Genomic DNA, 27,623 nt, shown 5'->3' on the forward strand with positions numbered 1-27,623 from the left:
ATGTTACAGATATTCTCAAGGATCTTCATTTTACTGCTTGGACTTTCAATTCATCATTTAAAGGGATCGATGGCTATACCATCTTTTGCTTGTAACGAAGGATTTGCGATCATCAAAGCCCCTGTGACTCAAGGACCCGTAAGTGCAGGTATGTGATTTCTTTTGAATATTTTCATTGGCTTTAAAGCTCTACTACCAAAATGATTTGAACCAGTTGTCTAACGTCGAACGAAATGATGGACTTGTTGACTTCTTTCGTGATCTTTGACAAATGAAAGTTTGTAAGGTAGGATATCCTAATACGAAAAAGTTTACATGTAATTGGGAAAGTTGTATTACTGCCGGTAAGCATCCATATCCAAATCCATAAACTGGTTTTTCATTACTTTTGATATATTTGAGATTAGATTGTAAACCTTTAGTAAAATTTGATCTCAAAGGCTAATTTATTTGTGTGTGTTTTTCTTCTTAGATATCACTACTGTTCAAATGTCTAAGTGTTTATACATTGGATCTACAGATAAAACTACAAGTGTTCAATCGTGTTCTGAATATGATTATAATCCATCAAAGAATAATATGAGTGAGTAAAGTATCTTCAAAAAAAATTCTATCATCTGGCTTCATCATGCACCACACAAAATTAACTTTTTTTTTTTTGATTCTACGAAATTTATTTTGGTTTTTCTTTTTTTAGTTTGTTATACTCTTGGTCAGAAATCTTATGCTTGCCCTTATAATCCTGCTAATTCACCTCACTTTGGTCAGTTTTTATCTTTTTGCTTTGGTTATTAATTAAACGTTTGATTAACTGATTGGTGTGTTTACTTTTAGTTTGTACTGATTGCCAGCCGACGAAGTAATAACATAAAGAACGGTGCTTGAAGACCTTCTAGGATTTTAAGAATACTGTGATTTGTGAAAGAGTTGTGTTTTTTTGGGTTAAGATCTTATGCAGTGATAGATCAAGATGAACCATTTATGTTTTGATGGAATCATAAGTTGTTAATCTAGCTTGCTAAAACTCTAATATATCGTATTGGTTTTCCGCTCAGTGCTATCAAACAGTTGTACATAGTTGACGTCAAAATTCTAGAGATTGCAATTTCTTTAGTAACTTTGGATGAGTCTTGGATTATTATAAGCTACCTAGGTCTTGTGATCTTTGAATAAGTAAAACAAACTTCTTCAAGATCTTTTTGTTGGATATCTAAGAAATCATATTTCGGTACATTGGGATGCAAAAGTTCAAAAGTCTGGCGATGGTGTGACGTAGAACAAGTTCGGATTGGACCGGCAGGATTTGTGGTGAGTCAGATAAGGCACGTGTCATTTCTTGATCGAGCATAATTGATCTATTTCAATTGCTTCTATCACCTTTTTCAATAACTTGAAGGTATTTCAATCATACTGCGATGAACAGGTTGACGGCGCTGATGCTCAATAGCTCCGAATCCAGAGTTACTAAAAGATCTATTATTCAATAACCAATAAAATTATGATCTGGTACCGACCAGATGTCTTGTAACCTAGCCTAGGAATAGCTTTGGAGATGATGAATGTCCTGCTGTTGGAACATATACTAAACAGCGATTGAAGAGTGACTCCTTCAAACGGGATTTGAACACGAAACCCTACAAATCCAGTTTATATACTCTAAGGTGTGGTAATTCTTCATACTTACCTTGCGTTTGCAGTCTTGGGTGATCAAGGATACCTGACTGTCGTCAGTGAGTCTGCGCATGGCACAGCGACCCATTCGCTTCACTCAGACAATCTGGCGGGTTTATGTCCATGATGTAAGCCGATGCACAATCTCTTGAACGGACGAACCGGCTTTCGAGCTGGTTCGCCTATCCTTTTTCTTTTTACCCCTCTAATCTGTCATGTAGGATATGATCGGCTTGCTTTTCAGATTTGTACCCTGAAATCTGATCGGATGAGGTTAGATATGATGTTTAGATGATCGACGTCTTGTTGCTAATTAGACGCTTTAGACCATTTCGTTTGTGTAAGCAGGGCACTCTTGTGTATAGACTCACGTTTGATTTCCTGATTTGGTACAGTCAAACCGGAAAAGCTTGCCACCAATTCCCCGCCAATTTGCTCGAGTTTTGCGGGCAAAATTGGTCAAGCTTTTCCGGTTTGACTGTAAGCTTTTATCAGGATGTGCTTATCTGGAGTCGGACGAAGCCGAGAACATGATCACAGATAATCGGGTTTATCTGATCCATGTCAAAATAAGGTCTTCTTTGGCTCATTGGCTTGATCGGTCAAATTTGAAATCGATGATTTATAATTTAAATTTCTACCATCAAAAATTGTTCAAGTTTTCAAAATTAAAAATGGAAATTAAACATTTCATATGTACTAAAATAAAAAACTAAAAAAATAAAAATATTAAGATTGAAAGATAAAATATACTAGAAGAAAAAGAGTAGTGTCCAGAAGAAAAAGATAATAAGTTAATGAAATGAATGAATGACTTATAAATTGGATCGAAAAAAAAAGAAGAAAAGACATTAACAAAGAAAATGATATTACAAGGTGTAATAAAGAGAAAAAAGAAGATCTTTTTCCTTTGAGAGTTCTTTATTCGTATTGAAACAAATCAAAATCAAGAGATCAAAATCAAAACTACATTTAAAAAAAAAGATTCTTTTGAACCATGAAAATCTCATTTAATGACACGATTTATTCTTATGATGAGATTAAAAATCTAAAGAAGAAGAAAATCTAAAGAAAAAACAAATCTAAACAAATCAAAAAACAAAAAACATAACAAAAACAAAACAAATACTTAAGATTGTTTGATGTTGGATTATTTGTTATACATCCCATAGACACTAAAAGTTGGACTTCTATAATCGGGTTGATCTTGTCTTTTGAAATTCATTTGACCAAGTGGAATAAACCCATCGTGATGAGAAGAAAGACCTTCTTTGGCTGCTACTACTACTGGTTGTTGTGGTTGTTGATCATAAGTACTGATTCCACAATAAGCATCTTCAATAGGATGATTAATATGTTGAGATTGACTCAGAGGGTCAGATCAAACCATGATCTCAGGTAATGGTAAAGAAGCAGTTTGGAATGAAGGATACAATGGGTTGGATTCAGGTGAAGTTTGAATAGATTGTAACTCAGGTAAATCAAATTTAGATATAGGATTAATGATAGGTAAAACATTTAAGATTTCAGTTTGGCTTTCTTGATTTTGAATTGAATTTAGATCTTGAAGGTTAGGATAAAGTTGAGAGTATCTAGCAAATTGACCTGGTTGAACTCCTTCAGGTTGACCAATTTGTCCAGTATAATTCGAGATATCACACATTTCGGAATAATAACTTACCCCACAAGTCGGAGGGTTTGTAAGGGTGGCTGATGCGTCTCCTATGATTCTAGGTGTATCTGATGATGGAATAGATTGAATCACTTGTCAATCTCTTTCTTCTACGGTAGGATTGAAATTAGGTGATTGACCATAGAATGGTGTCACCGGGTTATAAATCGTTGAACCTGAATTTGAAAATCGGTCTTGTAAATGACGTGCACTTTCAGCTGGAGAAGGTTGTGGTGATAAAGCTTTATCAAGACAATGAAGCATATCTTCTAATTCCTTAGAAGCTTCTAATGGACTCATCAATGGTCGGTTCGAGTTTGAGGCATAATGACCAGGAAGAAGACCATTAGGATGAGGCAAAAGGCTCCTAGAAATCGAATTTGATCCTGGAAGCATAGCAGGCGTAGGGATAGCTAGCTGGATGGTGGGATGGTAAGGAATTGCAGAAGGCATGCTAGGGAAGTCCGATGAGAAATCACAAAGTACATGTGAGTCTGCTGGCATAGGATCAACTGCAAAAGATTTCAGAACTGTAAGCCAAAGTGTGCACTCAAAAGATGATATACAAGACAAAACCACTTATGTTCAACCTTGCCCCATCCATTTGCATTTCCATAAGCATCAGTCAAACCCATGATTGTATCTTTCTTACGTCTTTCCATCTCCTTTTGATGATCGGATTCCCGATCACCGATTTCACTTAACCAATTCATAGAAGAAGAAGTAGGAAAGTTAGGTTTCATTGGTCTAGGTTTATGACGACGATCAGAAGTGGATTTAGATTTGATTAATTCGGTTTTCTTAATCGATAGATGGTTTGGTAAGACTTCATTAGAAATTTCATCAGATGAGACTTGATGAGCTCTTTCCCAACCATTATAAACTAAACCATTGACACTACTATTATTGTAATCAGAATCAAGACCCAATTGAGAATCTTTTGAATGATGAACGTTTTCAGGGATTGAAGGGATTGAAGATAGTTCAGATTGGCTTAACATCACGGCTGGACCGAAATCTAAATCTTCATAAAGTGATTTGGTTTCATTTCTTTGTTTATTGATGGATGTATTATAAGGTAATGGAATATGATAAGTTGTATCACCTAAATCTTCAGCACTACCCCATAATTTAGATTCACGATTTTTCGAATTTCGATTTTGATTAGTACGACCAATTGATTTAGATAAAGAAGATTTTTCTTGAATCAATTCATCTCCAATTTGATTTCCATTAATCTTATTTAATAATTTGGTATCATTCAGTTTAGGTTTTTCGGATTTGGAATCATAAAATGAAGTTCGATATTCATCTACTCCCCAAATCAATTTATGTTTTCCTTCACAGGCTAAAGAAAGAAAGAAAGAAAGAAGAAAAGAAAAAAGTTAAGAAAGGGTTTTTCGGAAAAAGCTTTTTTGGGGATTTAAATTGATGAAAATTCACTTACTTCTTTTTCTATTACAACATTTCCAAATCCCAAAAAATAAAACTGCAACACAGATTGTAGCTCCACCACTGATTGCATAAAGAGTTGTGGGTGACATTGTACGAGATGCTTCTTGACCAGCATCTGGATCAACATTCAAAGCTGGAGCTTGTGCTTCAGGAGTTGTGATAGATGAGATTGGAGAGCTTTGAAGATAAACCATTTGATTAGATTAAAGGATTCTGATTCAAAACAAAAACAGGTGGACTACTCACGTTGTGGGACGTTTAGCATTCGTGCTTGCAGTTTGACAAGACTTACTGGGCAATGTCAAAGTCACTGCACTAATATTATGAGGAGCTTTTGCAGCCTTTGTGGTATTGGTAACTGAAGTAAGATTCTTGGCTAGATGTTTGGCGGTGGGCGTAGTAGGAACATCGTCAGTTGAATTATTCGCTCCAGTAGTATTGTTATCTGTTGAGGTATTGTTTGAATCTGAGTCGGTGGGATCAGGTGTCACACGTCGAAGGTTAGAAACAAAGTTATTGATATTTGCTTGAGGGATTTGACATTTGGTATGAAGTCCTTTAAATGAAGAATGAGTTGTTGTAAGACTATGTTTGAACTTTTTCATCTTAGACAAATCAGATAATTGAGACATCACAAGAAGATGATTATGTGTATTCAAGTAAATTATTTCTATGAAAGAAAGATGAGTTTTTTAAATGTATATCTATCAACCAAGAAAGGCGAATGAAAGAAAGATATAAAAAGAGATTATTTATTAATTCTTTCGAAAAAGAAGAGATAAACCTGAATTGAATTAGGTAAGATTCAGAAAGAATGTGTGTTATAACAGAATCAAGATTAAAGTGTGTGTTTTTTGATGATAATGATGATTAGGTGAATAAATTATTCATTAAGTGGACCGATTGTGTTGGGTCTTCATGTATTTGATTGATAAGTATTGTCCGAGAGTGTGTGGGTTGGGTTTAAAGGAGAAAGGATCCTATAAATAATCAGATGAGCTCTGCAGGTACAAATCACAAAATTGTAGTCATTTGACTGGTCACAAAATGTTCATAGGATAAAAGATTGGTGTGGATATAAAGATACCTGATAAAGAAATAAATACGCACTTTCTTGCCGCGGTCTCTCCTTGATAAAGAGAAAGTGTCTTTAGGATAGTAAGGATGTAGGGGTGAAGGAGAGGGATTTTTGAAAATAAATTGATTGTAGAGTGGATATCAACGATAAGCTTGAAGAAATGATAAAAGTAAAAAAGTAGGAAAGAAAGGAAAAAGGGAAAAAAGAAGGGGATTAGAAAGGGTAAACAGGTACCCCTTTAAAAAGATAAATAGAAGATGGCGGTCGAGAGAGAAGTTCTTTGATAGGAAAAAAAATCTTTTTAGTGGTCCTGAAAAAAGTTTATCTTAATATCAAAAGGCTTTACTGTATGATTGATGATTAGGTTGATGATATGCTATTTAGATAAATAGATATTACTTGAAAAGAAACATTGAGTAATTTAACCACCACACTGAAAATGTGGATCAAGGAAGAAAGACGAAGAAAAAGAATTGAAGAAATTGAGCCATGGACTGAAGCCATCTTTGCTTAACGGTCAAGGAGGCCGAAAAGTGAGAGTGGATTTGGTTGACACTAATGCTAGTAGCCTTGGTGAGACTAGTTTGTGCCTGGAATCTTTGCAAAGGAGATCTTTATAGAACATTCATCTTTTCATTTGAGCATGGCAAGACCTGAGGTTTGATTTGTATGGAATACATGTAGACTCATACCGACATATAAACATGACTTGGATTCCACATGTAATTTTTTCATGTCATGTTTGGTCGAAATTCATCTCCAAGCCAAAAACCGTCCGACATGACTCATACCGACACACATCGACATGGATTTTTGATTCAAAAAAACCGTGTCGTAACATGAGTCATCTCGTACATCATGCCGTCCGGGAAGTCTCATACCAACACAACATGACTCCAGATGTTTTTTTTTGTAATATTTCAATTTAGAGTCCAAAAAAAGAATTAAACACTCAATCACCAACACCCTTCTAGCTTGACAGTCAACACCTCTTGATTCATTATTCCACCCACACTCTTCTTCCTTAATCTTGCTTCTCCACAAATAATGCCAAAACAAAACAACAAAGCTATTATCAACTTGGTACTGGAAAATGGTTTCAACAACAGACTCACCATACGAGAAATACAAGATGAACTTGCAAAAGAAGGAATAAGGCTGACCAAGAGAACAATCAATCGACATCGTAAACATTTGAATCACAACAAAACTCAGCCTCCCCTTCGCAAGAAACAGCTTCAAAGACGTAATGCCATCAGCAAACACTTCCATGAAGGCAAATCAATCGAAGAGATGCTCATATGCTTGAAGAATGAGGATCATATCAAAATTAGCTGATCAACCTTAGCTCGTAATTGCAAAGACATGAACCTAACTCGTAAGGTTGATGATATCGACAAAGGAAAGTACACAGAAGAAGAGGTAGGCCAGCTTGTTACCGATATCCAGTCAGAAAATGGAGGAGAAGCTGGCATTTGTTCCATCAAGAACATTTTACTCAAGGAACACAATGTCCACATTCATAGGTCTGCTCTTCACCTTGTAATCTATCTGACAAGATGCATACTTACCTTTTTACAAACAAACAGAGACCGTCTTGCAGAAATGTTGAGGCAAATTGATCCAGAAGGAGTATTACGTCGGCAAAGAAGAGTCCTAGTTCACCGTACTTTTAGGTGTCCAGGTCCAAATCATATATGGTTGGCAGACGGTCATGACAAGCTCCAGAAGTGGGGCATTAGGATATATGGATTCATCAATGCTTGGTCTCGCCGCATTCTGGGTCTCTTTGTACATGTCACCAATAGTGACCCCCGTCATATTGATATATACTATCTTCAATGTGTTAAAAAGTATGGTGGTGCACCACAGTATCTTTACACTGATCGAGGCACTGAGACTGGGAAGATGGCAGCCAGTCACTCTGTGTTTGTTTGTATTCACGGCGGAGTTCCAGAGGAACGAGCATTGAAAAGACACAAGTTTACAAAATCAGTTCGGAACCAGAAAATAGAGTGCTTTTAGAGTCAATTAATGCAACGACATAATCGTGGTGTTGTTCAAAGACTTTTTAATTCACTCGAAGCTGATTTCTTTGACCCTGACATTCAACTTGATTGGTAAGTGATACTCCTACTCCTTTTAGAATGAAAGCTGACTGTTACTTGTTTTGAAGGCTTTTGTTCCTTTATTTGTGGATTCCTTCATTCAGAAGCAGTTGGATCTATTTACCGAACAATACAACCAGAGCAAACGTAGAAAGGATCCTCACTCCGCCCTTCCCAGTGGTCACAGTGCTGACTTTTGCTACAAAAATCCTGTTGAGTTGTTTGATGGGGATGATGGGTTGATTCATGTCCCCCCTGAAGACATAGATAGTCAAATCTTAGAAGATTATCCTGAGATACATAGTTTGTTTACTTACACACCTGACTGGTTTTCATTGGTTGCAGATCTCATCATGCCCACCTTGAATCTCTCACACAAGAACCTCAAGTACTCTAATATATGGGTTGCATTTTGCTTTATGCGTAACACTTTGTTAGATCACAACTGGTATGGCACTCTCTTTGAAGGAAAAGATCTAAACTCTTTTGGTACTTTGTGATGAATGTTTTATAATTCTATTTGAAAACTCATGTTTTATATGCATCTTTTCTTGGATGGTTTTTTTAGTTCTTGATTAAAAGAGACAAATATGTTTTTTTGTTTACGGAAAAAAAAATAAACACTGATTCATAATGTGATAAAAGGAGACAAACTGTTTATAAAAATAGAAAAAAAAAGTGAAATTACAAGGATTTCAATTTTGCTTTGAAAGCTTCCATCTCATCCTTCTGCTTCTGACATTTTATCATATCACATTTACGAATCAACTCGTCTGCATAATTTTCAACTAATGTTTCTTGGTAAATTTCCCACTCTTCATCGCTCCTGTTGTCTTGCATGTCAGTAAGCTGGTTAAGACGTTGAACTATACTTTTAGCAATTTGACAAGATGATCCGAATCGGGTTATCTTTGCATCCTCTGGCTTGATAGGTTGATGATCATGAGTAAAAGTCTTCGAGTGAGTACTGTAGTGTTTGATGTCTGATGCCCAAACCATTTCAACAACTCCATCACATCCATCAAAATTAATGTCAAAATTGTAGTCAGGAAATACAAATCGGGCTCCTTTAGTATAGCCATGCTTTGAGGTTCTACCACTTCAATACAACCTACCTGTATCCCGATGAATCAGACTAAATAATCCAAAGGTATAGCCGGAGTGATCGTTATCAACATGCACCTTGTTAGCAAACTCATCACGTGTGATAACAAAATTGGAACCAAAGACACGTCCATTGGGTGATTTGAAAAAAGACTTTGATGCCCAGGATGGTGGATGACATTGTGCAGCTCGTTCACAGTTGGATTGAAAGGCACCAAGGGATAGAGATGCAAATCGTTCCGCTAAGAAGTGATTGATATATGGAAGGTACATCTGACGACGTAAGTCATTTTCCATTCGAGCCACAAGGCGTGCAGTAGTCGGATTGAGAGCGTAAGGACCTAGTAGCCAAAAGAATAAAATCAAACTCTCCTCCAAATCATAGAAAAGTTAAAACAATAATAATAATAAATACACACCACCATATTTTTTCTTCCTATATCCACCACGAAACCCCATCACAAACATCTGACCAGATTTCATGTGCTTCAGAGCTTCAGCTGCACCATTTGTCACACAGCGATATCGGGTAGTTCCGTGTTGATATGAAGTCATGATTGAGTTGTTGAAGTTTTCAAAGAGTTTTGCACATTCAGGTACAAGTTCGCGCTTCAATTTTCCTGTGTTCAACCGTTTTCCAGTATATTCACGTTTGTTGAATCGGACCACAGCAAGGAGCTTCGTTCCATATTTATTCAATAAGACTACAGTACCAAACGTAAGTGATAAATGTTTTTGTTTTCCATGCTCAGTTCGAAAGATGAATGTAGCATCTCTAGGAAGACCAAATCAATCACGGATCTTCTGTTTAAATTCAGCACAAATGTGAGCTTGTTTCTCAGCTCGATTCATGTTCAACGTCTGATCAGAAGAAGGGGTTGGGGTATTTGGATGATGAAGCCAATGAGCAATGATCTTGGTTTTCTTGATTGCTATTCGAATTTCTACTTGATCAGCTTTAAGCTTTTTTCGACCACGTTTCTGTGATGGAGATCTATATTTCTTCTTATCACTAATAAAAGACAAAATTAAAAGGTCATCAGCTAAAGATCCCTTACAGTCAGATAGCAACCCACTTTCAGCGTCCATCCCACACTTGGATAATGATGATTAGGCTTGCATAAGGTCTGCGTCAAACCCTACCCACAAGAGTCTGGTGCGTGAAGCCAACCCAGTCTTCTTGGGGAGGACAAGTACAGTTGAACCTCAGCAGTGACCGTAGATCATCATGATCCAAAACCAATTTGATAGAGGAATGGAGATCAAGTAGTTCCGCATTCACATAGTGAAGAATGAACATGCAAGATCTGATTCCATCCTCTATCAAATTGACCTGTGAGACTTCTGCGTGTACTGGTATCTGACCATCATGGAAGAAGGTATCAAGTTGGATCTCACGTAATCATCATGATCCAAATGAAAGAAATTGAAAACAATTGATTTTGGATGGAAAAGATCAATTTCTAATCAAAAAGATTGATTTCAAAAGGGAAACGGTCAATTTTGGATCAAAACTATCAATTCTGGATTAAAACGATGGATTTCGGATCGAAACAAACTGTTTTCGTTCAATCAGATGGGAACAATTCGTTATCGTTAAATCGAAAGGAAACGAGTTGTTATCGTTAAATCGAAAGGAATCGATTTGTTATCGTTGAATCAAAAGGAAACGATTGAATCTGGTTGATTTAGGTTGAGATAACGTTTTGATATCTAATCACTAAGAGAACTATTGATCCAAAAACAAAAATAGTCAATGTGAAGTTGATGAACCAATCAATGACATTATCTATACATGAAGAAGAGAACAGTTCCATTATTCCGCTACTCAATTGTCTTTCATAAGAATTGAGTCTTGCCTTCTTCAGTCTTTTTACTGAACAAGACAAGAAACTATGTGGGCTAGAGGCCTCCCCGAAAATTCTTGTGAATTTTTGGGGATGCCAGTTTTCAAGAGGTCACTTCCTTTCCAGGCTTCTACGAGAGGTTTTTCTTAACCTATCTAGAACCTGAAGGAGTTACCCCTTTGAAAGACTAGAGCGTGGGGAGCCGGGGTCTCCCCTGGAAAACACACTAAGTTGGTTTCCCTAATTGTTTTAGGGAGGGTGGGTCGGACAAAAAAGATTTCGTAACAACCTATAGGATTGTAGTAAACTTATTAACAATCTAGGGATGAATTGATATCGAATTTAAATTCTTATAGTAAGTTGAATTACGGATAATTGATAGTTAATGCAGTGCAGTGAATGGAAAGATGATTGAGATGAAAAAGATACGGTCTAGGAAAAAGGAAAGAAAGGGAGGAAAGTCCTTCCCTCTCTTTGATGCTCTATATATCATCATGTCTTCCGCCTTTCTTTTATTTCCAATATTATGACGTATTTAATCTAATTATATGGCTTTCGTAATCCCGTCTCTCTTGAGAAGGAATATGATATTCCTCTTTCTGGATTAAGGATGACACGCTACTTTTCACTCTCACTCCTATCTGTCATCTATCTAGTGCACGCCTTCATGGACTGACTTCACATTTCGTGCCTCATGTAAAGGCCTATCCATTATTCCGCTACTCAATTGTCTTTCATAAGAATTGAGTCTTGCCTTCTTCAGTCTTTTTACTGAACAAGACTAGAAACTATGTGGGCTAGAGGCCTCCCCGAAAATTCTTGTGAATTTTTGGGGATGCCAGTTTTCAAGAGGTCACTTCCTTTCCAGGCTTCTACGAGAGGTTTTTCTTAACCTATCTAGAACCTGAAGGAGTTACCCCTTTGAAAGACTAGAGCGTGGGGAGCCGGGGTCTCCTTTCACTCAGGTTAGTGTCGGTCCTGAGCCTCTCCGGCTCTTCCCCACACCGTCGCTAGCCACACGTTTTCTCAATCAGCCAGACTCTCCTTAAAGGTTCATTTCTAATGTACTCAGAAACTAAGAGGCCTAGATACATTTCATGACACGTAAGTAGGGATTTTGCATCGCTCCTTGTCTAGTACATATTGCGCGCACCGCCATTCTATCCCTGACCACTCTCGCTGGTACAGTGAACAGCATTCCGACTTCCAACGGCCCAGGTGTTTTATCTCTTCCTTTTTAATCCCTGCTCTTGTCAGGAGTGTTGCGCCACCTATCCTGAAGGAGTGGCCCGTCATGTTGCTCGATTTTCCCCAAGCTGACTCTAACACCTTAATGAAGATTGGTCTCGTTATCGCCGTTGTCCAACCGTCTCTCCAAGTCATAAAAAGTCTTGGGTCTTTTACCCTTTCCATCCTTCGCACTAGCTGTCCTAAAGCTTTGAATGGGCAAAGGCGGCCGCCTGTTTCTCTAAGCAATAGATACTGCAGCTCGCCCTTTTTGGATGTCTTTGCATCACGAAGCGTAATCTTCGCCATCCGCTGTCCTCCTACCAATATAAACTGCAAATCAGACTTTAGAACGGCTTGGATGTCCCTTTTATTGTAAGACGTTGTTTTATAAACAAGTTCTCCTATTCGAGCCAAACCCCAATACGCTGTGAGGACCAACGCGGTAATCCCTACCGGATCCACCTCATTCTCCTGGATGTAGTCGAGTAGTTGTGCTAAAGCTTTTGGTGATACAGGTCTTCTGTCGCCTCCCAGTAGCTTCGCCTCCATTTCCAACCTTGTTGACGAACGTAGAATACTCTTCATTCGTGTCTCATTAATAGTCGGGCACCGCTGTCCATGAAAATCGTGCCAAGTCCGGACTGCAGACAAATATTTGTGTATCGTCACCACTCTTATTGGCTTGTTCGTAGCTTTTTCGTTATGGTTGTGTCCCGCCCATACAATGAAAGATTTGATCGTAGACCGAGCTGCTGGGAATGGTTGTAGGCCGAACTGCGTTGTAAAGACTTTAAATTTTTTAACACCAGATGCATAAGATTCTAGGGTACTCCTCTTCCATCCGCCCTTTATCATGTGTCGCTGAGTGCTCGTGAGTCGTTGAGGAGTGTCATCTTTTACTCGAAGAAAGGTTGTTAAGTCCTTCATTCTTGGAATCCCGTTATCTTCTAAAAACAAAATTTTTTTAAAACGATTCAGACGTGTTATAGCGAAGGTACTATGTTTGCTGATGCTCTTACTTTTTCCTACCACTGCTAGTTAAAAGACGGCTGTCTGGATTAAACCTTCACGCTGAAGCAGAATTGGTAACTTTTTGAAGATAAACAGGGGGATGGGTTCAATTTTTCTAAACCAAAACGCATCTCGTGGATCCTCTGGATTTATAACCTCCTGACTCAGCAATCCTGACGGATCTTTTTTGGTCCTTGGGAAAGTCTCCTGAATCAATCAGCCTCACTCTCGTAATATCGACCCCGGGCTATCAGGATTTATCGTTATTACGTAAGCAACCGACCTTGGTTCTCAAGGATCGCTTCAATGGGATTGGGGGGATTAACATTATCACATTGTTTCATTTTTAACATCACAAGGCCACAAGTATGCTAGCTACAAATTTGATACGAAGGCACCCGAAAGGATCGACGTTACTATAACCAGCTCTGGGTTTGGTTCTGCTCCAGTCAGCGCTTCTATCTCACCAACTGATCCTCTTCTGTCGCGTTTCTCAGCCAAAGAGTGAGGTCTTCTGGAATTTCTAAATGGATCTGCCTAAACCAATCTTTGGAAGAGGACATGCCCCGGGACAGCTCGTCCGCTGCATTATCTAGGGAAGTTACCCTTCGTTGTTCAACCTGGCAGTCGTAAGAGTATAAAAGAGAGCTAATTTGTTTCCATTCTTGGTTCACCCAGAAATCACGGGACCGTTTGTTCCGTAGCACCCCTTCCGTCGTGGTGTTGTCGGTTAAGACCAGAAAGCGGCTTCCTTCCATTGTCCTTAGTTTCGCCAATGTCAGTAGTCCAAGACGGACCGCTACCGTTTCGAGCCATGCGATCCCTCTTTTGGGTTGGTCCAGAGGTGTTTCCCAACCTGGTAGTAATCTAAACTGTGACCAATCCTTCCCAATTATCACTCCAATGCCAAAGGACGTCGAAGCGTCACCGACCCAACCGACGTTTGTCACTTCTCTCTTCTTTAAGAGGTGTCTATTTGGAAAGCTTTGAAGAGTGTCCATCCACACATTAAGGTCCCCCCTCGTCACGGACGCCATCATCCTCTTCGCGTACTTATCGTGCCACTCTGCCACCCACCGGAAGCTACTAGACAAATAACACCTCAGTTGCGGTAAGATGTATGAAACATGACTGAGACGACCATTCATCTTCTCCACCTCCTTATAAGAGTAGTGTGTCTGCCGTAAAAATTCACTGAGCTGGTCGATTCGTAGCTGTAGTTTCGGTAGCGGGAGGCATACTGTTTTTTCCTTGAAATTCCAGAGAAAGCCAATGTACTTTTGTTCATTGGCAAAATGGGAAAATTTGGTTTCATTTGTCTTTACTCCCAGTCTTGCACTATAGGCCACAACTTCTTCCATGTTTAGCGAGCTTGCCTCTTCTTTGATCAGAAGATTGTCATCTACCCATCTAAAAGCCTCTTTCAGTCGAAAATGTTTCTTAACTAATTCCTTCCACCCATCGGCTGGACCACCGAAGCTTCCACAGCCTCCGACGCCTCCAAATGAAATGCATGTGTCTATGTACTGAAAACCTAAGAAGCACGTTAACAGTAAGAATGGCCACTGGCTTGGGAGAGTTCCGATTTGCCGGTACGCTTTCTCCCAGTCGAACAAACCGGCTTTTATGGGAACTTCTGTTTCTGCTACAAATTCGGAGACCGTCGAGAAATTATCCCATGTTGTTTTGAAGTCGTCTTTATTAACAAAAGAGTTGACACTGGGAATGTCTGGATTGTTCTTTGGAAAAGATAGGTCATTGATGGGCCTAAAGGACCCATCGCCGTTTATGACGGCTCCCATCGGGATCGACCAAAAGAAAGGAAACCGTGATTGTAGTTTGGCTGTTGTGAAAGGGCCATACATCCTCCCCGCCAGCACTTCTTTACGAATGTTCTCCATGATCTTGTCTCTGACTTCCTTCAAGGATTGGTGGTTAGGTGGGCAGTAAAAAGGAAGACTACCAATACGATGATCTGGTATACCCTGATCAAACCCGTTCCTAAAGCCCTCAAGAACAAAACTAAACTGCGGTAGTAAGTCGTATCTCTTTAACTCTTCTTCCCACATCCTTATGTTCATAGCGCAGTAAGGTTTTTCCGGCCAGCGAGTTGGCAGAGAGTCGAACTGGTCCCCTGGCGAAGAGTCCCTTATTGGAATGTGGACTTCTGTTAAACCTGTAGGCTCCTGTGGTGCAGATGTCGTTTCCTCATTCGGGCTAGGTCTTGATGCTGATCTCTGGTTTAGACTAACCAAGGCAAAGAGGTAGTTTTTAGGGGAGAACACACAATGTTATTACGCTGATCAAAAACCATAGTTATATATTCCTGAGGAACATCGGACAGGGGAAATCACATCAAAACTAGCGATACGTATTATTTGAGCTAGGGGTTGAATGCCAACGCAAAACAGCCAACCTTCATCAAACATTCATACAACACTTTCACAGGACTCTGACATGTTACTGGATGAGCGGTAAGGACAGTAAGGTGGTAGATAAGACCATGTGCTACAGGGGGTGAGGGCGCTTTTTGCAACAACCAAAAAGCGACACAATTTCAAGAAAAAACGACCTCACTACGGCCCTTTCATAAAGGAGAGGGAAAGAAGACCGCATCATAGGTGCCAACAACCAAAGGACACTCACTGTTGGCGAGTTCTTCCTCTACCATTAGACGCTCCACCTCTACCTCTACGCACTGTTCCTCTATTACTAGGTTGACGGACTTCTGATGCTTGATCCCTTCGTAAGGGTGGGAGCATCTCGATGATGTCTGGGAGACGAGGAGCTCTAGGTAAGCGAGTTGCTCTTCTATGATTTGAGGACAAGTTCGGTCGGGTTAAAGAGCGTTTCCTCTTCTTGGACAGGGTAGTTGTCGACTCTTCCCAAACCCCCGTGATAGGATCACGATGCTCGAATCGAGCTCCTTTAGCGTATGGATTCTCATTCCCTGAGCTGAGTTCACCATGTCGAGTTGCCTTCTCTTTCGCCGCCCTCTCAATGCTTTCTACATAGATACTAGCATCCGGGACCGGGACGCCCTTACCCCTGTGACCAAACAGTTGTTCCCTAAACAAGATATCGTACCGGAGAGCTACCATCCAGCATTCGGTAGCGTCTCTCACTGCCAGCATTAAATATGTTCCCTGGTCGGAACATGACCTAGGCTGGGAATATCATTGAGAGAAGAATGGTGCATCAAATCATCTTGCACTGCACATCTGAGCCATAAAGCATACACTACATATGTGCAAACATCTGAGTAAATCCTTAGCTATCAGCTACATACAGGTCCGCTCAGTTTTCTGCTCATCTAGATAAGAAGTTCATGTGTAATACATGCTGTAACTTTGTTCAGATTGAGCCACACATCTCAAAATATTGACTACATATATCACAATGGCTACTCAGGAAATATTCATGGAACTGTGTAACAGTAGCAGGATGGGAATGTGATCACTAGGACCCATATTCCCATCTGGGAACCTCTTTAATGCTGGCAGTGTCTGTGATTCAATCTGTCAGTTCTAAGCGGAATATCCAAATTCTTGAATAAACCAGATCTTACTTGATGTCTTTGACATGCTTCACGTGACCTCTTAACTGATCGGATAAGATCGAGAAGTGATATACCTTCTTCAGGTACTTTCTCAACAAGGTTATACCGTCCACCCATTCACCGAAAGTCATCGCGTATTCGGATGGGGGAGTAAGACCTCGGTTACGAGTATTCTTAGACGAAGACGTGGCGGGTTGGTTCTTTCTACTTTTGACTTTGTCTTTCTGTACAAACGTTGGGTTCAGAACGGTAAGGGGAACGTTATCTGACAAGTTCTTCATGGCCTCTCCCCAATAAGGTTGGAGAGTAGGAAGGGAAGATTTGCAAGGTGCTCCTTCTTGAAAACGAATGCCGTTTTCTTTCTTGATGCTCTTCCTGCTAGCTGAAGACTTGGTTTTTGAAGACGACACTTGTTTCCCGTGTTTAGTCACCGCTTTCCTATCTAGGTATGATGAAAGTTAATGTTTTTTAGCCATTCAATTGGAATTGGACATCGGTATCTCATGGATGAGACGACCTGATGATACAGATGGTGAGTCTGCTTACCTCTAGAAGGGGCTTTCTCTTTTGCTAAAAGGGCCTTAGCTTTTTCCTTCGCTTTAAGAGCTTTCGCAATCACTTTATCGATCGCTTTGATTGACATGTTGGAACCTATGTTCGTACAAACACATCGGCTTTGTTAGAAGCCAATCTCAACCAGTGGGAGATGTTGAACAGGGCTACGTGAGTAGCCTGTAGACTAGAAAGTCTCATCCCTAAAGAGGGGCGCTCAAACGATGGGAGCTAGAGGATGATATGACAAGACAAAAGGATTTCTTACGCTTCTTTTTCTCCTTGACTGTCAATTCTGAATCATCTGAGTCGCTCGAATCATTCGAAGAATCAGATGACAATGAATCTTCCTCAGAAGAATCTTCCGCCCTCGCGCTGGACTCGGAATCGGATGAATCCGAAGAGTCCCCCGAAGATGAAGAGTCTGGACTCCCATAGTCGTGTTCTGCATTGTACGTGTCATCCTCCGAATCTTCTTCTTGAGACTCTTGATCTTCTACCTCATCACCTTCCACTTCATCCTCCCCTGTGTAGCTATCCATGGACCTGGCTATCGCGTCACGTCGTTCCTCTTCAATCGTTTCACCATCCAACTGATCATTGTTGGGATCATCAGTACCTTCCAGATCATCCGCCGGAGCAGCGGGTGGAACGGTCGTGGTTGATGAAGGGGGGGCGATGATGACCGTTCCCTCTTTGATAGCCTCTCCTCTAGCACTACGGGTTATTCGGCTAGTTGTTTGATTGTTTGCCATTTGGAACCCAAAGATTAAACCGATGTTATTAAGGGTGGGTGTGACGTAACAATTTGTTAGACGACTTGTGTTCTCTTTAAGATGAATTAAAAAAATTAGAGATATGTGATGGATCGAGAAATGACGCGGATTAAGTGAGGATGAATTTATGAACGTAGAGAGGCTAATCTGCTGGGTGACTGCTATCAATAACTACAAACAGGAAGTAACGACTAAAAGATTGCAACAGGAAGTAACTATGAAGAGTTCGTAACTAAAAAACCAATGAATCTGGTCTCGCTAAAGACGGGAATGGGACTTCTGAAAAGGACTTTGTAATCTAAAACAAAACAAAAAAGATTTTGTAACAACCTATAGGATTGTAGTAAACTTATTATCAATCTAGGGATGAATTGATATTGAATTTAAATTCTTATAGTAAGTTGAATTACGGATAATTGATAGTTAATGCAGTGCAGTGAATGGAAAGATGATTGAGATGAAAAAGATACGGTCTAGGAAAAAGGAAAGAAAGGGAGGAAAGTCCTTCCCTCTCTTTGATGCTCTATATATCATCATGTCTTCCGCCTTTCTTTTATTTCCAATATTATGACGTATTTAATCTAATTATATGGCTTTCGTAATCCCGTCTCTCTCGAGAAGGAATATGATATTCCTCTTTCTGGATTAAGGATGACACGCTACTTTTCACTCTCACTCCTATCTGTCATCTATCTAGTGCACGCCTTCATGGACTGACTTCACATTTTGTGCCTCATGTAAAGGCCTATCAATGATGAACCAAATCAAATCGTGATTTGGGGAAACTTGAATCGTAATGGTTCCTTTGGTTCGGTTTCAGTTGTCCTAATCGTTTTAGGTAGAATTGATTGAAGACAAAAGAAGTTAAATATTGTGGGTACTTGAAAGATAGGAGGAGTTGAAATACTTACCCAAAGAAACAAAAGTGAAAGATGGAATGTTTGAGTTGATAGGTGGGGAGAGTTGGCAATTCAGAAGGGACTTTAGACCAGAGCTGTGTTTAAAAGTTTCATTTTGAATTTCAAATTTTCAAAATGAAATACATTGTGACTAAATGCTGTTTAGAACAACTTAAGTTGAACACTACATTTCTGTGTTTTTTTGAGTCACAGAACAAAAAGAAACAACAATGAGAGGCAACATAGCTTTGTTCAGGTCGTGAGCACGATGGAGATACTCAAAAAGGAAAATTTGAAATCATGAGTTATAGAAAAACAGTCAATAAATGATCTAAATTGATATTCTATAGTGGTGATGCATCCCGATCTCTTTCTTCAAGAAGAACATTCAAAGATGCCATACTTTCACTCAAATCAGGCCGACCACCATTTTTAACGTGTTCAGCAATATAATCAATATCATGATTCTCTTGATGATCTTGGGAAGATGATTGACCCGGAAGAAAGGGGAGATCTAATATACCACAGAGTGTATAACACCGATGTTGGTTCTCAAAGTTGGCAAAACCCTTCTCTGCCGTATTTGTTTCAGCAACCCAAGCGTTCCTAAAGGAATGTAACATAACCATTTGTGAGATGATGCCAATGACAATGTGGGTAACAGAAGGAAAAAAAAACACCTTGAATCAAGGATCAATGGGTCCGTCAAATAAAAACCAGACCCTTGTAAATCAGCAACCAATCGTTGATGACTTGTAATCTCGTAAACATAGTGGGTGAAGGCTGCAATGCATAGGTGAATTGGATCTCCAACTTGTTGGGTTTTGAAATGTACATTTGAAGTGTATTTTCGGAATTTACCTTGATCAACTAGTGAGTCTTCAAAAAACCATATATTCTTTGGATCAAGATCATCATACTTTCCGCTATATACCACAAATGAGTTGACGACCTAAAACAATATATAAGTCAGTAGTATGACACATATAAGCCATTTGATCAAGTGTACCTGTAAATTAGCTATACAATCTATGAGTGGTTTATCTTTCAAAGAAGCGCATTTTGCCTGAAATTGCTTTAAATACTTCGATACAGCCATATAAAGCTGCTGGGTTTGGGTGTATGAGTGGAGAAGTTTCTTCCCAACAGTGTTGGTTGTTATGAGCTGCTTCGCGACCATCTTGCAAACATTTCCCTTGATTTCACCTAATGCATTATAACATATTCGACAAGAGCCTCTACCAATCTCCTGCTCAGTAAAGACATGATATTCAAAATTGACGGGTTTCCAACCTGGCTGCTTAGTACATGGATCAACTTGGAACACCAGATTTTTTCCACGAATAAGCTTGATTGGTGTAGAAGGTGTAGAACAAGGTGTAACTGGAAAAGGTGTGCCAAATTGTGTGATACCAACATCATTGAATGTGGTTAAAGCACCTAAATACAAGGTGGGAATCAGCATTTTGAAGACAGAGAAAGATATAAAAGCTCAGAGTTCTCACCAATTGATTCCTCATTCATCGATGTGAGCATTTGGTCATGAGAATGATTGTTGACTCTAAGAAGCGAGTTTAAACCTTTCTGAGTGGAGAATCTTGTTTCGTGGTTGTAATTGGTTTGCAAGATAGGTATGTCATGTCTAAGAGTTGGAACAAGGTGTGTTGAATTGTTCAATGTGAATGTACTTGATTTGGCACTGGAAGGCAAGAAAGTTGGCGGTCCCATGAGATCGACCTCAGAATCTTGATTCAGACATGATGTTGAGACGGACGATTGATTCTTGTTTTGGTTTAGTGTCGGAAGAATATTGCTACGTAGTTCTAGAGTTTCTGGGGCAGAATCATCCGAAATCTTGGTTGAACAAGTAGCTGGTTGGCTTTGTTTAGTTTTCTTCACTCGCTTTTTGACACAAGACTCTGAGCTAGAAACACTATCGAGTTCTTCTTCAGAAGTTGAAGGTTCGTGTTTTTTTTTGTGGGTTGTTTTTTGCTTGATACTTTTTTCTTCTTCAGTTTTTCTTGGGTCGAAGGATAATCTTTGTCATATTTATCACCCTCAAAGATAAGCTCAAGTCCATTACGTGTGTTGCTGAGATGTTCCTTGATCATTTGAGTTGTAATCTTAACAGGAGGACGAGTAGTTGATGTGATATAGAAATAATCAGATTGGAAGAAGAGTGGATATGCTGGAATGTTGTTCCTTATTTCTCGTATTTCACTAGAAAACTGCTCAAAAATTCCACGGCAAGCTTTGATCCAGAGAAGATGATCAGTTTCCTCTTCAGTGATTAAAAGTTTGATGTTTGCTGCATGATGAGGAAAGAACGTTTGGCTGATACGGCCATGGTGATACATTGCGAGCTTAGCAGTGAAAGTGTATGATGATTGAGTGGCTGATATGGTTGGTTGGTTCGAAGAAGAAGACAAAGATGAGGCTGATTGATTCAGACGTGAGAGGCCTTGACGTTCCTGTGATTTCACTGCAGCAAAGCGGTTTCGAAGTGCCTGTGATTCCTTCTTCTTGTCTGCTACTGATATGTGATTATTAAATGCATGATTTCCAGAAGCACTTGAGAGTTGACTGTTCTTGTTAGCAACAGCTGGTACATCATCACTAAGCTTCTTGAGGCAGTCTTCACACATTTTAAATTGTGTGTATTGTTGTTCGACTAAGTTGATGTTGCATTTTTTGCAGACACTAGACATCTTCAAGGAATATGTTTACAAAGGGGTTGTGGTAATATTGGTAATATGAACTATGATAATAGATAGTTTATGTTGTTTTGTGCCAAAGTCTAGTGATACAATCTGATAGAAGCGCAAAAAGAGTGGATATAAAGACAAAGGCCATATATTGAAACCTATGTACCGGTGGTGAACGGGTAAATCTATTAGATGTGATATGGTGTCATGTTTTTTGTCGGCATGACACTTTTCGGTCGTCAGACCGTCCGCAATGACTCATGTTACGACACGGTTTTTTTGAATCAAAAATCCATGTCGATGTGTGTCGGTATGAGTCATGTCGGACGGTTTTTGGCTTGGAGATGAATTTCGACCAAACATGACATGGAAAAATTACATGTGGAATCCATGTCATGTTTATATGTCGGTATGAGTCTACACGTATTCCATAGATTCGGATTGCATTTCAAGAATTTACAGTTTGGGTGAATTGTAAGGATCTTGAATCGAGTCAGATTTATTTCAGAAGGTATACGAGACAATTCATATATATTTATCTTGTTGTCTCCCCGAATCATCCAAATGATATCACCATTTTCGAGAAAGATCCAAGTGAAAATCTCGAGAGGTGATCGTGAAGATTTGTTTGTTGGCGGATCGGTTGAATGACCGATTTGATCAAGATGCAAGTCATCAAGTCATACTTGCTCTTCCAGGGAATTTAGACATCCTCTCATTTTGGAATTGAAGCATGGGACTGGTTCCATGAAAATCGGTGCAATAGATTTTTAAAGTTGAACAAATTGTCTCGGGTCAAGGTTTCAATAACCGGGGTCATGAGACCAACTTCTTCAGGGCCATAAGAACTCGTGTCGGAGTTGATCAGTCTCTCAGCTTAAACCTTCAAGCAAGAAACCAAAAGGAAATCAAGCAAAGATCTCATCTCAAAAGATGAAGCTCAATGAACATACTGCCTTAGTAGGACCAAGGGTAGTGTTAGTACCTTATCGGTGAGTACTTAACATTCACCTTTACTCATCAATGAAAGAAAGATCAAAAGGAGTCAACTGAACTGATCGAAGATAACTTTGAATGGAAAGGCAAGAGCATGTAAAACAGTATAACCAATGGATGAAAGATTTAGAATTACAAACACTAACGGCTAGTGAAAGTTTAAGTCTAGAAGAAGAATATCAAATGTGTCAAAGTTGGTCAAATGATTCAGATAGTTAAGTTTTTGGATTGGATTTCTGGAAAAGAGCGTTCAAGATAACTGATTTGGATTGAGTGTTTTGATTGATACATAGGATAGAATTAACTTTTATCATTTTAGAAAGAGATACGTCTTTACCTCTTCAACTGGAAAATGGAAACTTGAATCAATCTTTTAGGTCTTCACATTTAGGTGATCATCGAATGATGTGAGTCAAATCAACTCAAGCAAAATTGGTATTGAATCTGATCATGAATGGTTTCTTGGAAGATAGTGGTGATGTGAATTTGTTTCTATCTAACACATCTCCTTCTCTTGATGAGAATGAGAATGAGAATGAAGAAGAAGAGAAATCGATAGGTGAATTAGAAATCATGATCGCTTCTAAAGCTCATAGAAGAATCGGTTTAGGTATAGAAGTCATGAAGATCTTTATGCATTATTCTCATTTGAGTATCTTACCTCAAATTGATTTTTATCTCGTCAAGATTGCTTTAAACAATCAATCAAGTATAAATCTTTTCAAAGTTAGTCATTCAAGTTTTATGTTTCTTCTCATTCTGATCATGAAAACCATATCTGAAAGTCTTGTGTTGGTTAACTTTTGCTTGGTTTCTTTTTGATTTGATTTCAGAAACTTGGGTTTAATGAATTCAAGATCAATGATTATTTTCAAGAAGTCGAACTAAGATTCAAATTCAATTCATCATCTCATCTTAACTTGACACTTTCAAAGGATCCAATTCATCAATATAACATTTCATGGACTACAACCAAAAAGATCACTTCAGATGACCAAGGTAGTAATTTGGTTCAATTTTGGATCCTTCCATGGCCTTAGACTGATCATTACTCAACTCAAAAGTCTATCAAACTGGAACTCTATGGTGGTACTAACCACGCACTCATTACATCCTATCTAAATCCATGTGGCTCAAAACTTTCTTTCGTTCACACACAAAAAAACACGGTCTTGGAACATACACAGCTTATAGAATCAACGTACATTACGCAATAAAACTTCACAAGAAAAACTACGTGATGAATGGATGCAAATGAATATCTTGACAATCTAGTAGATATACAACACATGATTGCATCGAGTTGTAGATCAGAAAGACATAGCTGAAGAAAAACGAGAAATTTATGAACCTTTAATGAATAAGTTAATGGTGCTTTAATGATTATATATATATATATATTATAGTGTAGGTAAGAAACATGACTAATTGTTGAAAGGTACAGATGTGAATCGATCAGTTGTTGAATTGAAGAAGATGACGATACATAACATGAATCTAATTTAATCTTGCTCAAGAGTATCCCAACCAGTTCGATCTGAGTAAGTTCTAACATTCTTATTTTTAGATTTCCTACCACCTAACTCTTTATAATAAGCTCTAGCTTCCAACTTATTAGCAAACTTTCCATCGGGTCCTTCGTCCCATTCTTTATGTTTCAATTGATTAGCTGTCATCCCTTCTTTTGGAGGTTTGATTGGTTGCACCGGTTGATCATCGATGACTGCATGTTTAAGTCGATATCTTGATGACCAATCTATCTTGGAATCTTTACGGGTCCAGGTAGCTGTGGCAAAAGCTTCTTCTGGTAAAGAATAACCAATCGAACTATAAAGTTTAAACCAAATGAAATCTAATATTATGAAGAAGACAGAGAAGTAAAATCAGTACGATGAAGATTTTTGAAAAGGATCTTTGATAGTTGAAGAGAAAAAAATCACTCAACTTATAGTTGAACTTTCTTTCCATTTCTGACAAACTAATCCACACTTCATTAAATCTCTTACACCTGAAAAGATATCACCATGAGAACCGCCTGTCCCATCTGAACCTAAACCGATCAATTCAAAGATTCTAATACTGATTTGTTGAGGCAATCTCAAGAGTGGATCAAAAGAATTAGCTTTAAGTTTAGCAGCTGCAGCTCTTTTGGCTTTAAGTCCAACTCGATTCTTGGATTTGTTTTTTTGTGGACTAGAACTTGGTGATAGGTTTGAAGATTGGTTTGTAAAGGTAGGTGAAGTAGGTCGACTACTGATGGGAGTACAACCGGGTTGAGGTGATCTTGGATGAACAGGTGTATGGACTGTGGTGATGGTTAAATCTTCTGTATCTGATGATGAATTAGATGATTCTTTGGTATGGTTATGGTTCAAGTATGATTTATTGGGTGAACTTGGTAAATCGAGATTCGGGTTGGAATCATGTTGATGAGCAGCTCGAAGGACAGCTTCTTGTAAGAGTGCATTGGATGACATTTTTTGATTTGATGGATTGATGGATTGATGGATTGATAGTAGGTTTGTATAATCAGTTGAGAAGTGATTGGAAGTAGGTTGAGGTTTAGGTTCGGATTCGGATGAGGAATGATGTGGTGCTATTTATGTAGCCGGAGAATGACGATGATCAGATTTTAAATTCCTCATCTTTACATATCCGATTCGTCCCGGATCATTGACTTCAAAAGCCCGACTTATTATGGCCAAATCAAGTATCGGATCAAGTAATCTTCACTGCGTACCTCATTGTTTCTATATCTCTTATACAAAACATCTACTTTGTTTCTTTCAGCGTCCAAACATGGTGAATCAGAATCATACAACAACTAAAGAGTGAATGTTACGAATAAGGTAGAAAAATCTCATCTTACATGCGCTTCTTCCTTATCCACGTTTTACCACCAGTTTATAAATTCATTCACTCTCCCATAAAATTTAAAAGCAGTTCGACTTTTCTTAAATTCTTTATTGTACTTCTCTTGAACGTCTTTATCATCATGAATCTAATCAAAAGATTCGGTTCATAGGTCTTTGTAAACCGGTTCAGTTTACTTAACCTTGGAATTTGATCTTTGATACCACTTCAATCTGTTGTACTCTCTTTACACCTCATGTTTTCCAAAACCGAATTTTCCTAAAATTGATGGCCAAACAATATTAATTGTACATTTTATCTTGACAAATAAACTTTCCTCATACTTTGACATACATACAATCTACCTTGTAGAAAAGAAAAACTTTTTGTCAAAACTGAAAGTAATCTTAAACTCGATCATTTGGATTTTCACCCATGTGGCGTATATGGTCCTGACTCATGAGAAAGACAGTTCAGGAAAGAAATTTCTAAAGCCAGATGGATATCTTGACTTTTACTTATCTGCCTGACTTTGCTTCTTGTGGTATTTCTTGTCATACTCTTCAAGGGCTTTCTAAGTATTCAATTTTGATCGTATGATTGTTTGTTTTTTGTTGAAGGTACTTCCAGTCATCCTTTGGAGGAGGTAGTGACATTACCTAGATACTGGTCTGGTGATTTCTTTACTATAGCTGCACAGTGTGCAATTGGATGATTTATTTTTTATGATTATTTTGAACTTGAACTCTTAAATAACAAGTTCATGTTAGTTCTGCACACTTGAGATTTTAATTGTCTAATGATCATCCTATTCACATCGTTGATAGAATTCCAGATGAATCACTTGAGCAATTTCTGGTCAGAAATTGCATTCCGAAAAATATAAAGTGTTGGTTTAATGGAGTATGGTACATTTCTTACATTTTATAATTTAAATAATGCAATTTCTGGCCATAAATTGATTAACTGAATGCAACCTGAGGGGACATTCACTCAAGCAGTTTCTGTAGAAAAATTGGATTCTGTGACCCTTAAAATGCCAAAATGAACCATACTATATCAAAGCAGCACTTTATATTTTGCAAGACTCAATTGCTGACAGTCATTCTCCGATCACAATCCACTATTTCTGCTATGGCTCTCCCCCACTCTATCACTTACAAACTGACTACATGACAACACGACAAAGCAGGCCCAGCCATCAGACAGAGTCTGATTACATGTCTATAGATCTTGTGGAAGAGGAACACAATGAGATGGTCTCACCTGAAATCCTCAACTTTCACAACTTTCTTCCTTTTCCAAGGTATGAGCTGTGCTTAAAACCCAGAGGACCACTAGTACCTACTCTGATCAGAGGAACTTCAATCTTGCCCAAGGACTATGCGATGGGACACACTTGACTGTCACTAAATGTGGAAACAATTCACTGTGATGCCACATCTTATCAAGGTATCAACGAGCTAAGATACTCATGCTGTCAAAGATAAAATTACTCCACATAGGTGACAATATGTTCCCACTTTCTTTCTACTGCTACCAATTCCCTGTTGCCTTGACGCTCGCAAGGAAATTAACAAAGCATAGGGGCCGAGCCTTGATTGGGTTTCGATCTCACTGCAAAACAATGTGTTCTCTGATGGGCAACTTTATGTAGCATGTTCACGCTGTACTACCTCTGCTATTACCAACGTCTCAGTATATATGAAGCAACGTGGGGGCGAGACCGCTCTAAACATTGTCCACCAGCAGTTTTTGTTCCGGCAATATTCATTGTCATGCGATAGCGATGTCTATACCTCTGATATTCCAATCTATGTTCCTCGTGTCGTTTGTACTTGCCTCTTGAGAAACGCATCAGAACACTGAGAGTTTCAGCGTTTTCCGTATTTCAAGGATTCAGAAAAGCGGGGTCAGACTGACAAGGCGTGATCACAGCTGTAAGATGTCGCGTCATAACATTGTGTTTACCGGCGAATCTGGTCTGATTCTCATCATCATGACCTTTATGCTTGCCTCTGATGCGCAATAGGGGTTCTCAAAGTAGACCCGGTTTGTAAAAACCCGGTTGACCCAGTTGACTTTTTGGCTGTGATCTGTCAAAAAA

At 38.8% G+C, this 27,623-nt stretch overlaps 7 protein-coding genes across 7 annotated transcripts; 2 read left to right on the forward strand and 5 right to left on the reverse strand.

The window, feature by feature from the left end:
* Positions 1 to 863, forward strand: MELLADRAFT_123801 (uncharacterized protein; the record flags this gene model as incomplete). The annotated part of the gene is made up of 5 exons (XM_007403696.1): positions 1 to 148; positions 279 to 344; positions 473 to 583; positions 698 to 763; positions 835 to 863. The coding sequence occupies 5 exons, from the start codon at positions 1 to 3 to the stop codon at positions 861 to 863; spliced, it is 420 nt and encodes a 139-aa protein (XP_007403758.1).
* A 1,958-nt stretch (positions 864 to 2,821) lies between these two features.
* MELLADRAFT_87109 (uncharacterized protein) lies at positions 2,822 to 5,430 on the reverse strand (the record flags this gene model as incomplete). Its single annotated transcript, XM_007403869.1, has 6 exons — positions 2,822 to 3,038; positions 3,105 to 3,435; positions 3,484 to 3,855; positions 3,996 to 4,691; positions 4,791 to 4,975; positions 5,045 to 5,430. 6 exons carry the CDS (start codon positions 5,428 to 5,430, stop codon positions 2,822 to 2,824), a joined length of 2,187 nt encoding a protein of 728 aa, XP_007403931.1.
* A 10,175-nt stretch (positions 5,431 to 15,605) lies between these two features.
* Positions 15,606 to 18,042, reverse strand: MELLADRAFT_101375 (uncharacterized protein; the record flags this gene model as incomplete). The annotated part of the gene is made up of 5 exons (XM_007403868.1): positions 15,606 to 15,702; positions 15,823 to 16,224; positions 16,745 to 17,177; positions 17,282 to 17,386; positions 17,556 to 18,042. The coding sequence occupies 5 exons, from the start codon at positions 18,040 to 18,042 to the stop codon at positions 15,606 to 15,608; spliced, it is 1,524 nt and encodes a 507-aa protein (XP_007403930.1).
* Positions 18,043 to 19,306: 1,264 nt separating this feature from the next.
* On the reverse strand, positions 19,307 to 20,690 carry MELLADRAFT_87111 (uncharacterized protein; the record flags this gene model as incomplete). The annotated part of the gene is made up of 4 exons (XM_007403867.1): positions 19,307 to 19,568; positions 19,643 to 19,914; positions 19,972 to 20,402; positions 20,468 to 20,690. 4 exons carry the CDS (start codon positions 20,688 to 20,690, stop codon positions 19,307 to 19,309), a joined length of 1,188 nt encoding a protein of 395 aa, XP_007403929.1.
* Positions 20,691 to 20,857: 167 nt separating this feature from the next.
* Positions 20,858 to 21,670, reverse strand: MELLADRAFT_58708 (uncharacterized protein; the record flags this gene model as incomplete). Its single annotated transcript, XM_007403866.1, has 1 exon — positions 20,858 to 21,670. One exon carries the CDS (start codon positions 21,668 to 21,670, stop codon positions 20,858 to 20,860), a length of 813 nt encoding a protein of 270 aa, XP_007403928.1.
* Positions 21,671 to 22,600: 930 nt separating this feature from the next.
* MELLADRAFT_101377 (uncharacterized protein) lies at positions 22,601 to 23,703 on the forward strand (the record flags this gene model as incomplete). The annotated part of the gene is made up of 5 exons (XM_007403697.1): positions 22,601 to 22,659; positions 22,750 to 22,877; positions 22,983 to 23,070; positions 23,137 to 23,389; positions 23,497 to 23,703. 5 exons carry the CDS (start codon positions 22,601 to 22,603, stop codon positions 23,701 to 23,703), a joined length of 735 nt encoding a protein of 244 aa, XP_007403759.1.
* A 195-nt stretch (positions 23,704 to 23,898) lies between these two features.
* Positions 23,899 to 25,204, reverse strand: MELLADRAFT_114936 (uncharacterized protein; the record flags this gene model as incomplete). The annotated part of the gene is made up of 2 exons (XM_007403865.1): positions 23,899 to 24,515; positions 24,609 to 25,204. The coding sequence occupies 2 exons, from the start codon at positions 25,138 to 25,140 to the stop codon at positions 24,166 to 24,168; spliced, it is 882 nt and encodes a 293-aa protein (XP_007403927.1).
* Between the last annotated feature and the right edge of the window lie 2,419 nt (positions 25,205 to 27,623).

This window comes from Melampsora larici-populina, assembly GCF_000204055.1.
Source record: "Melampsora larici-populina 98AG31 unplaced genomic scaffold MELLAscaffold_1, whole genome shotgun sequence".
Taxonomy (NCBI): Eukaryota; Fungi; Basidiomycota; class Pucciniomycetes; order Pucciniales; family Melampsoraceae; genus Melampsora; species Melampsora laricis-populina.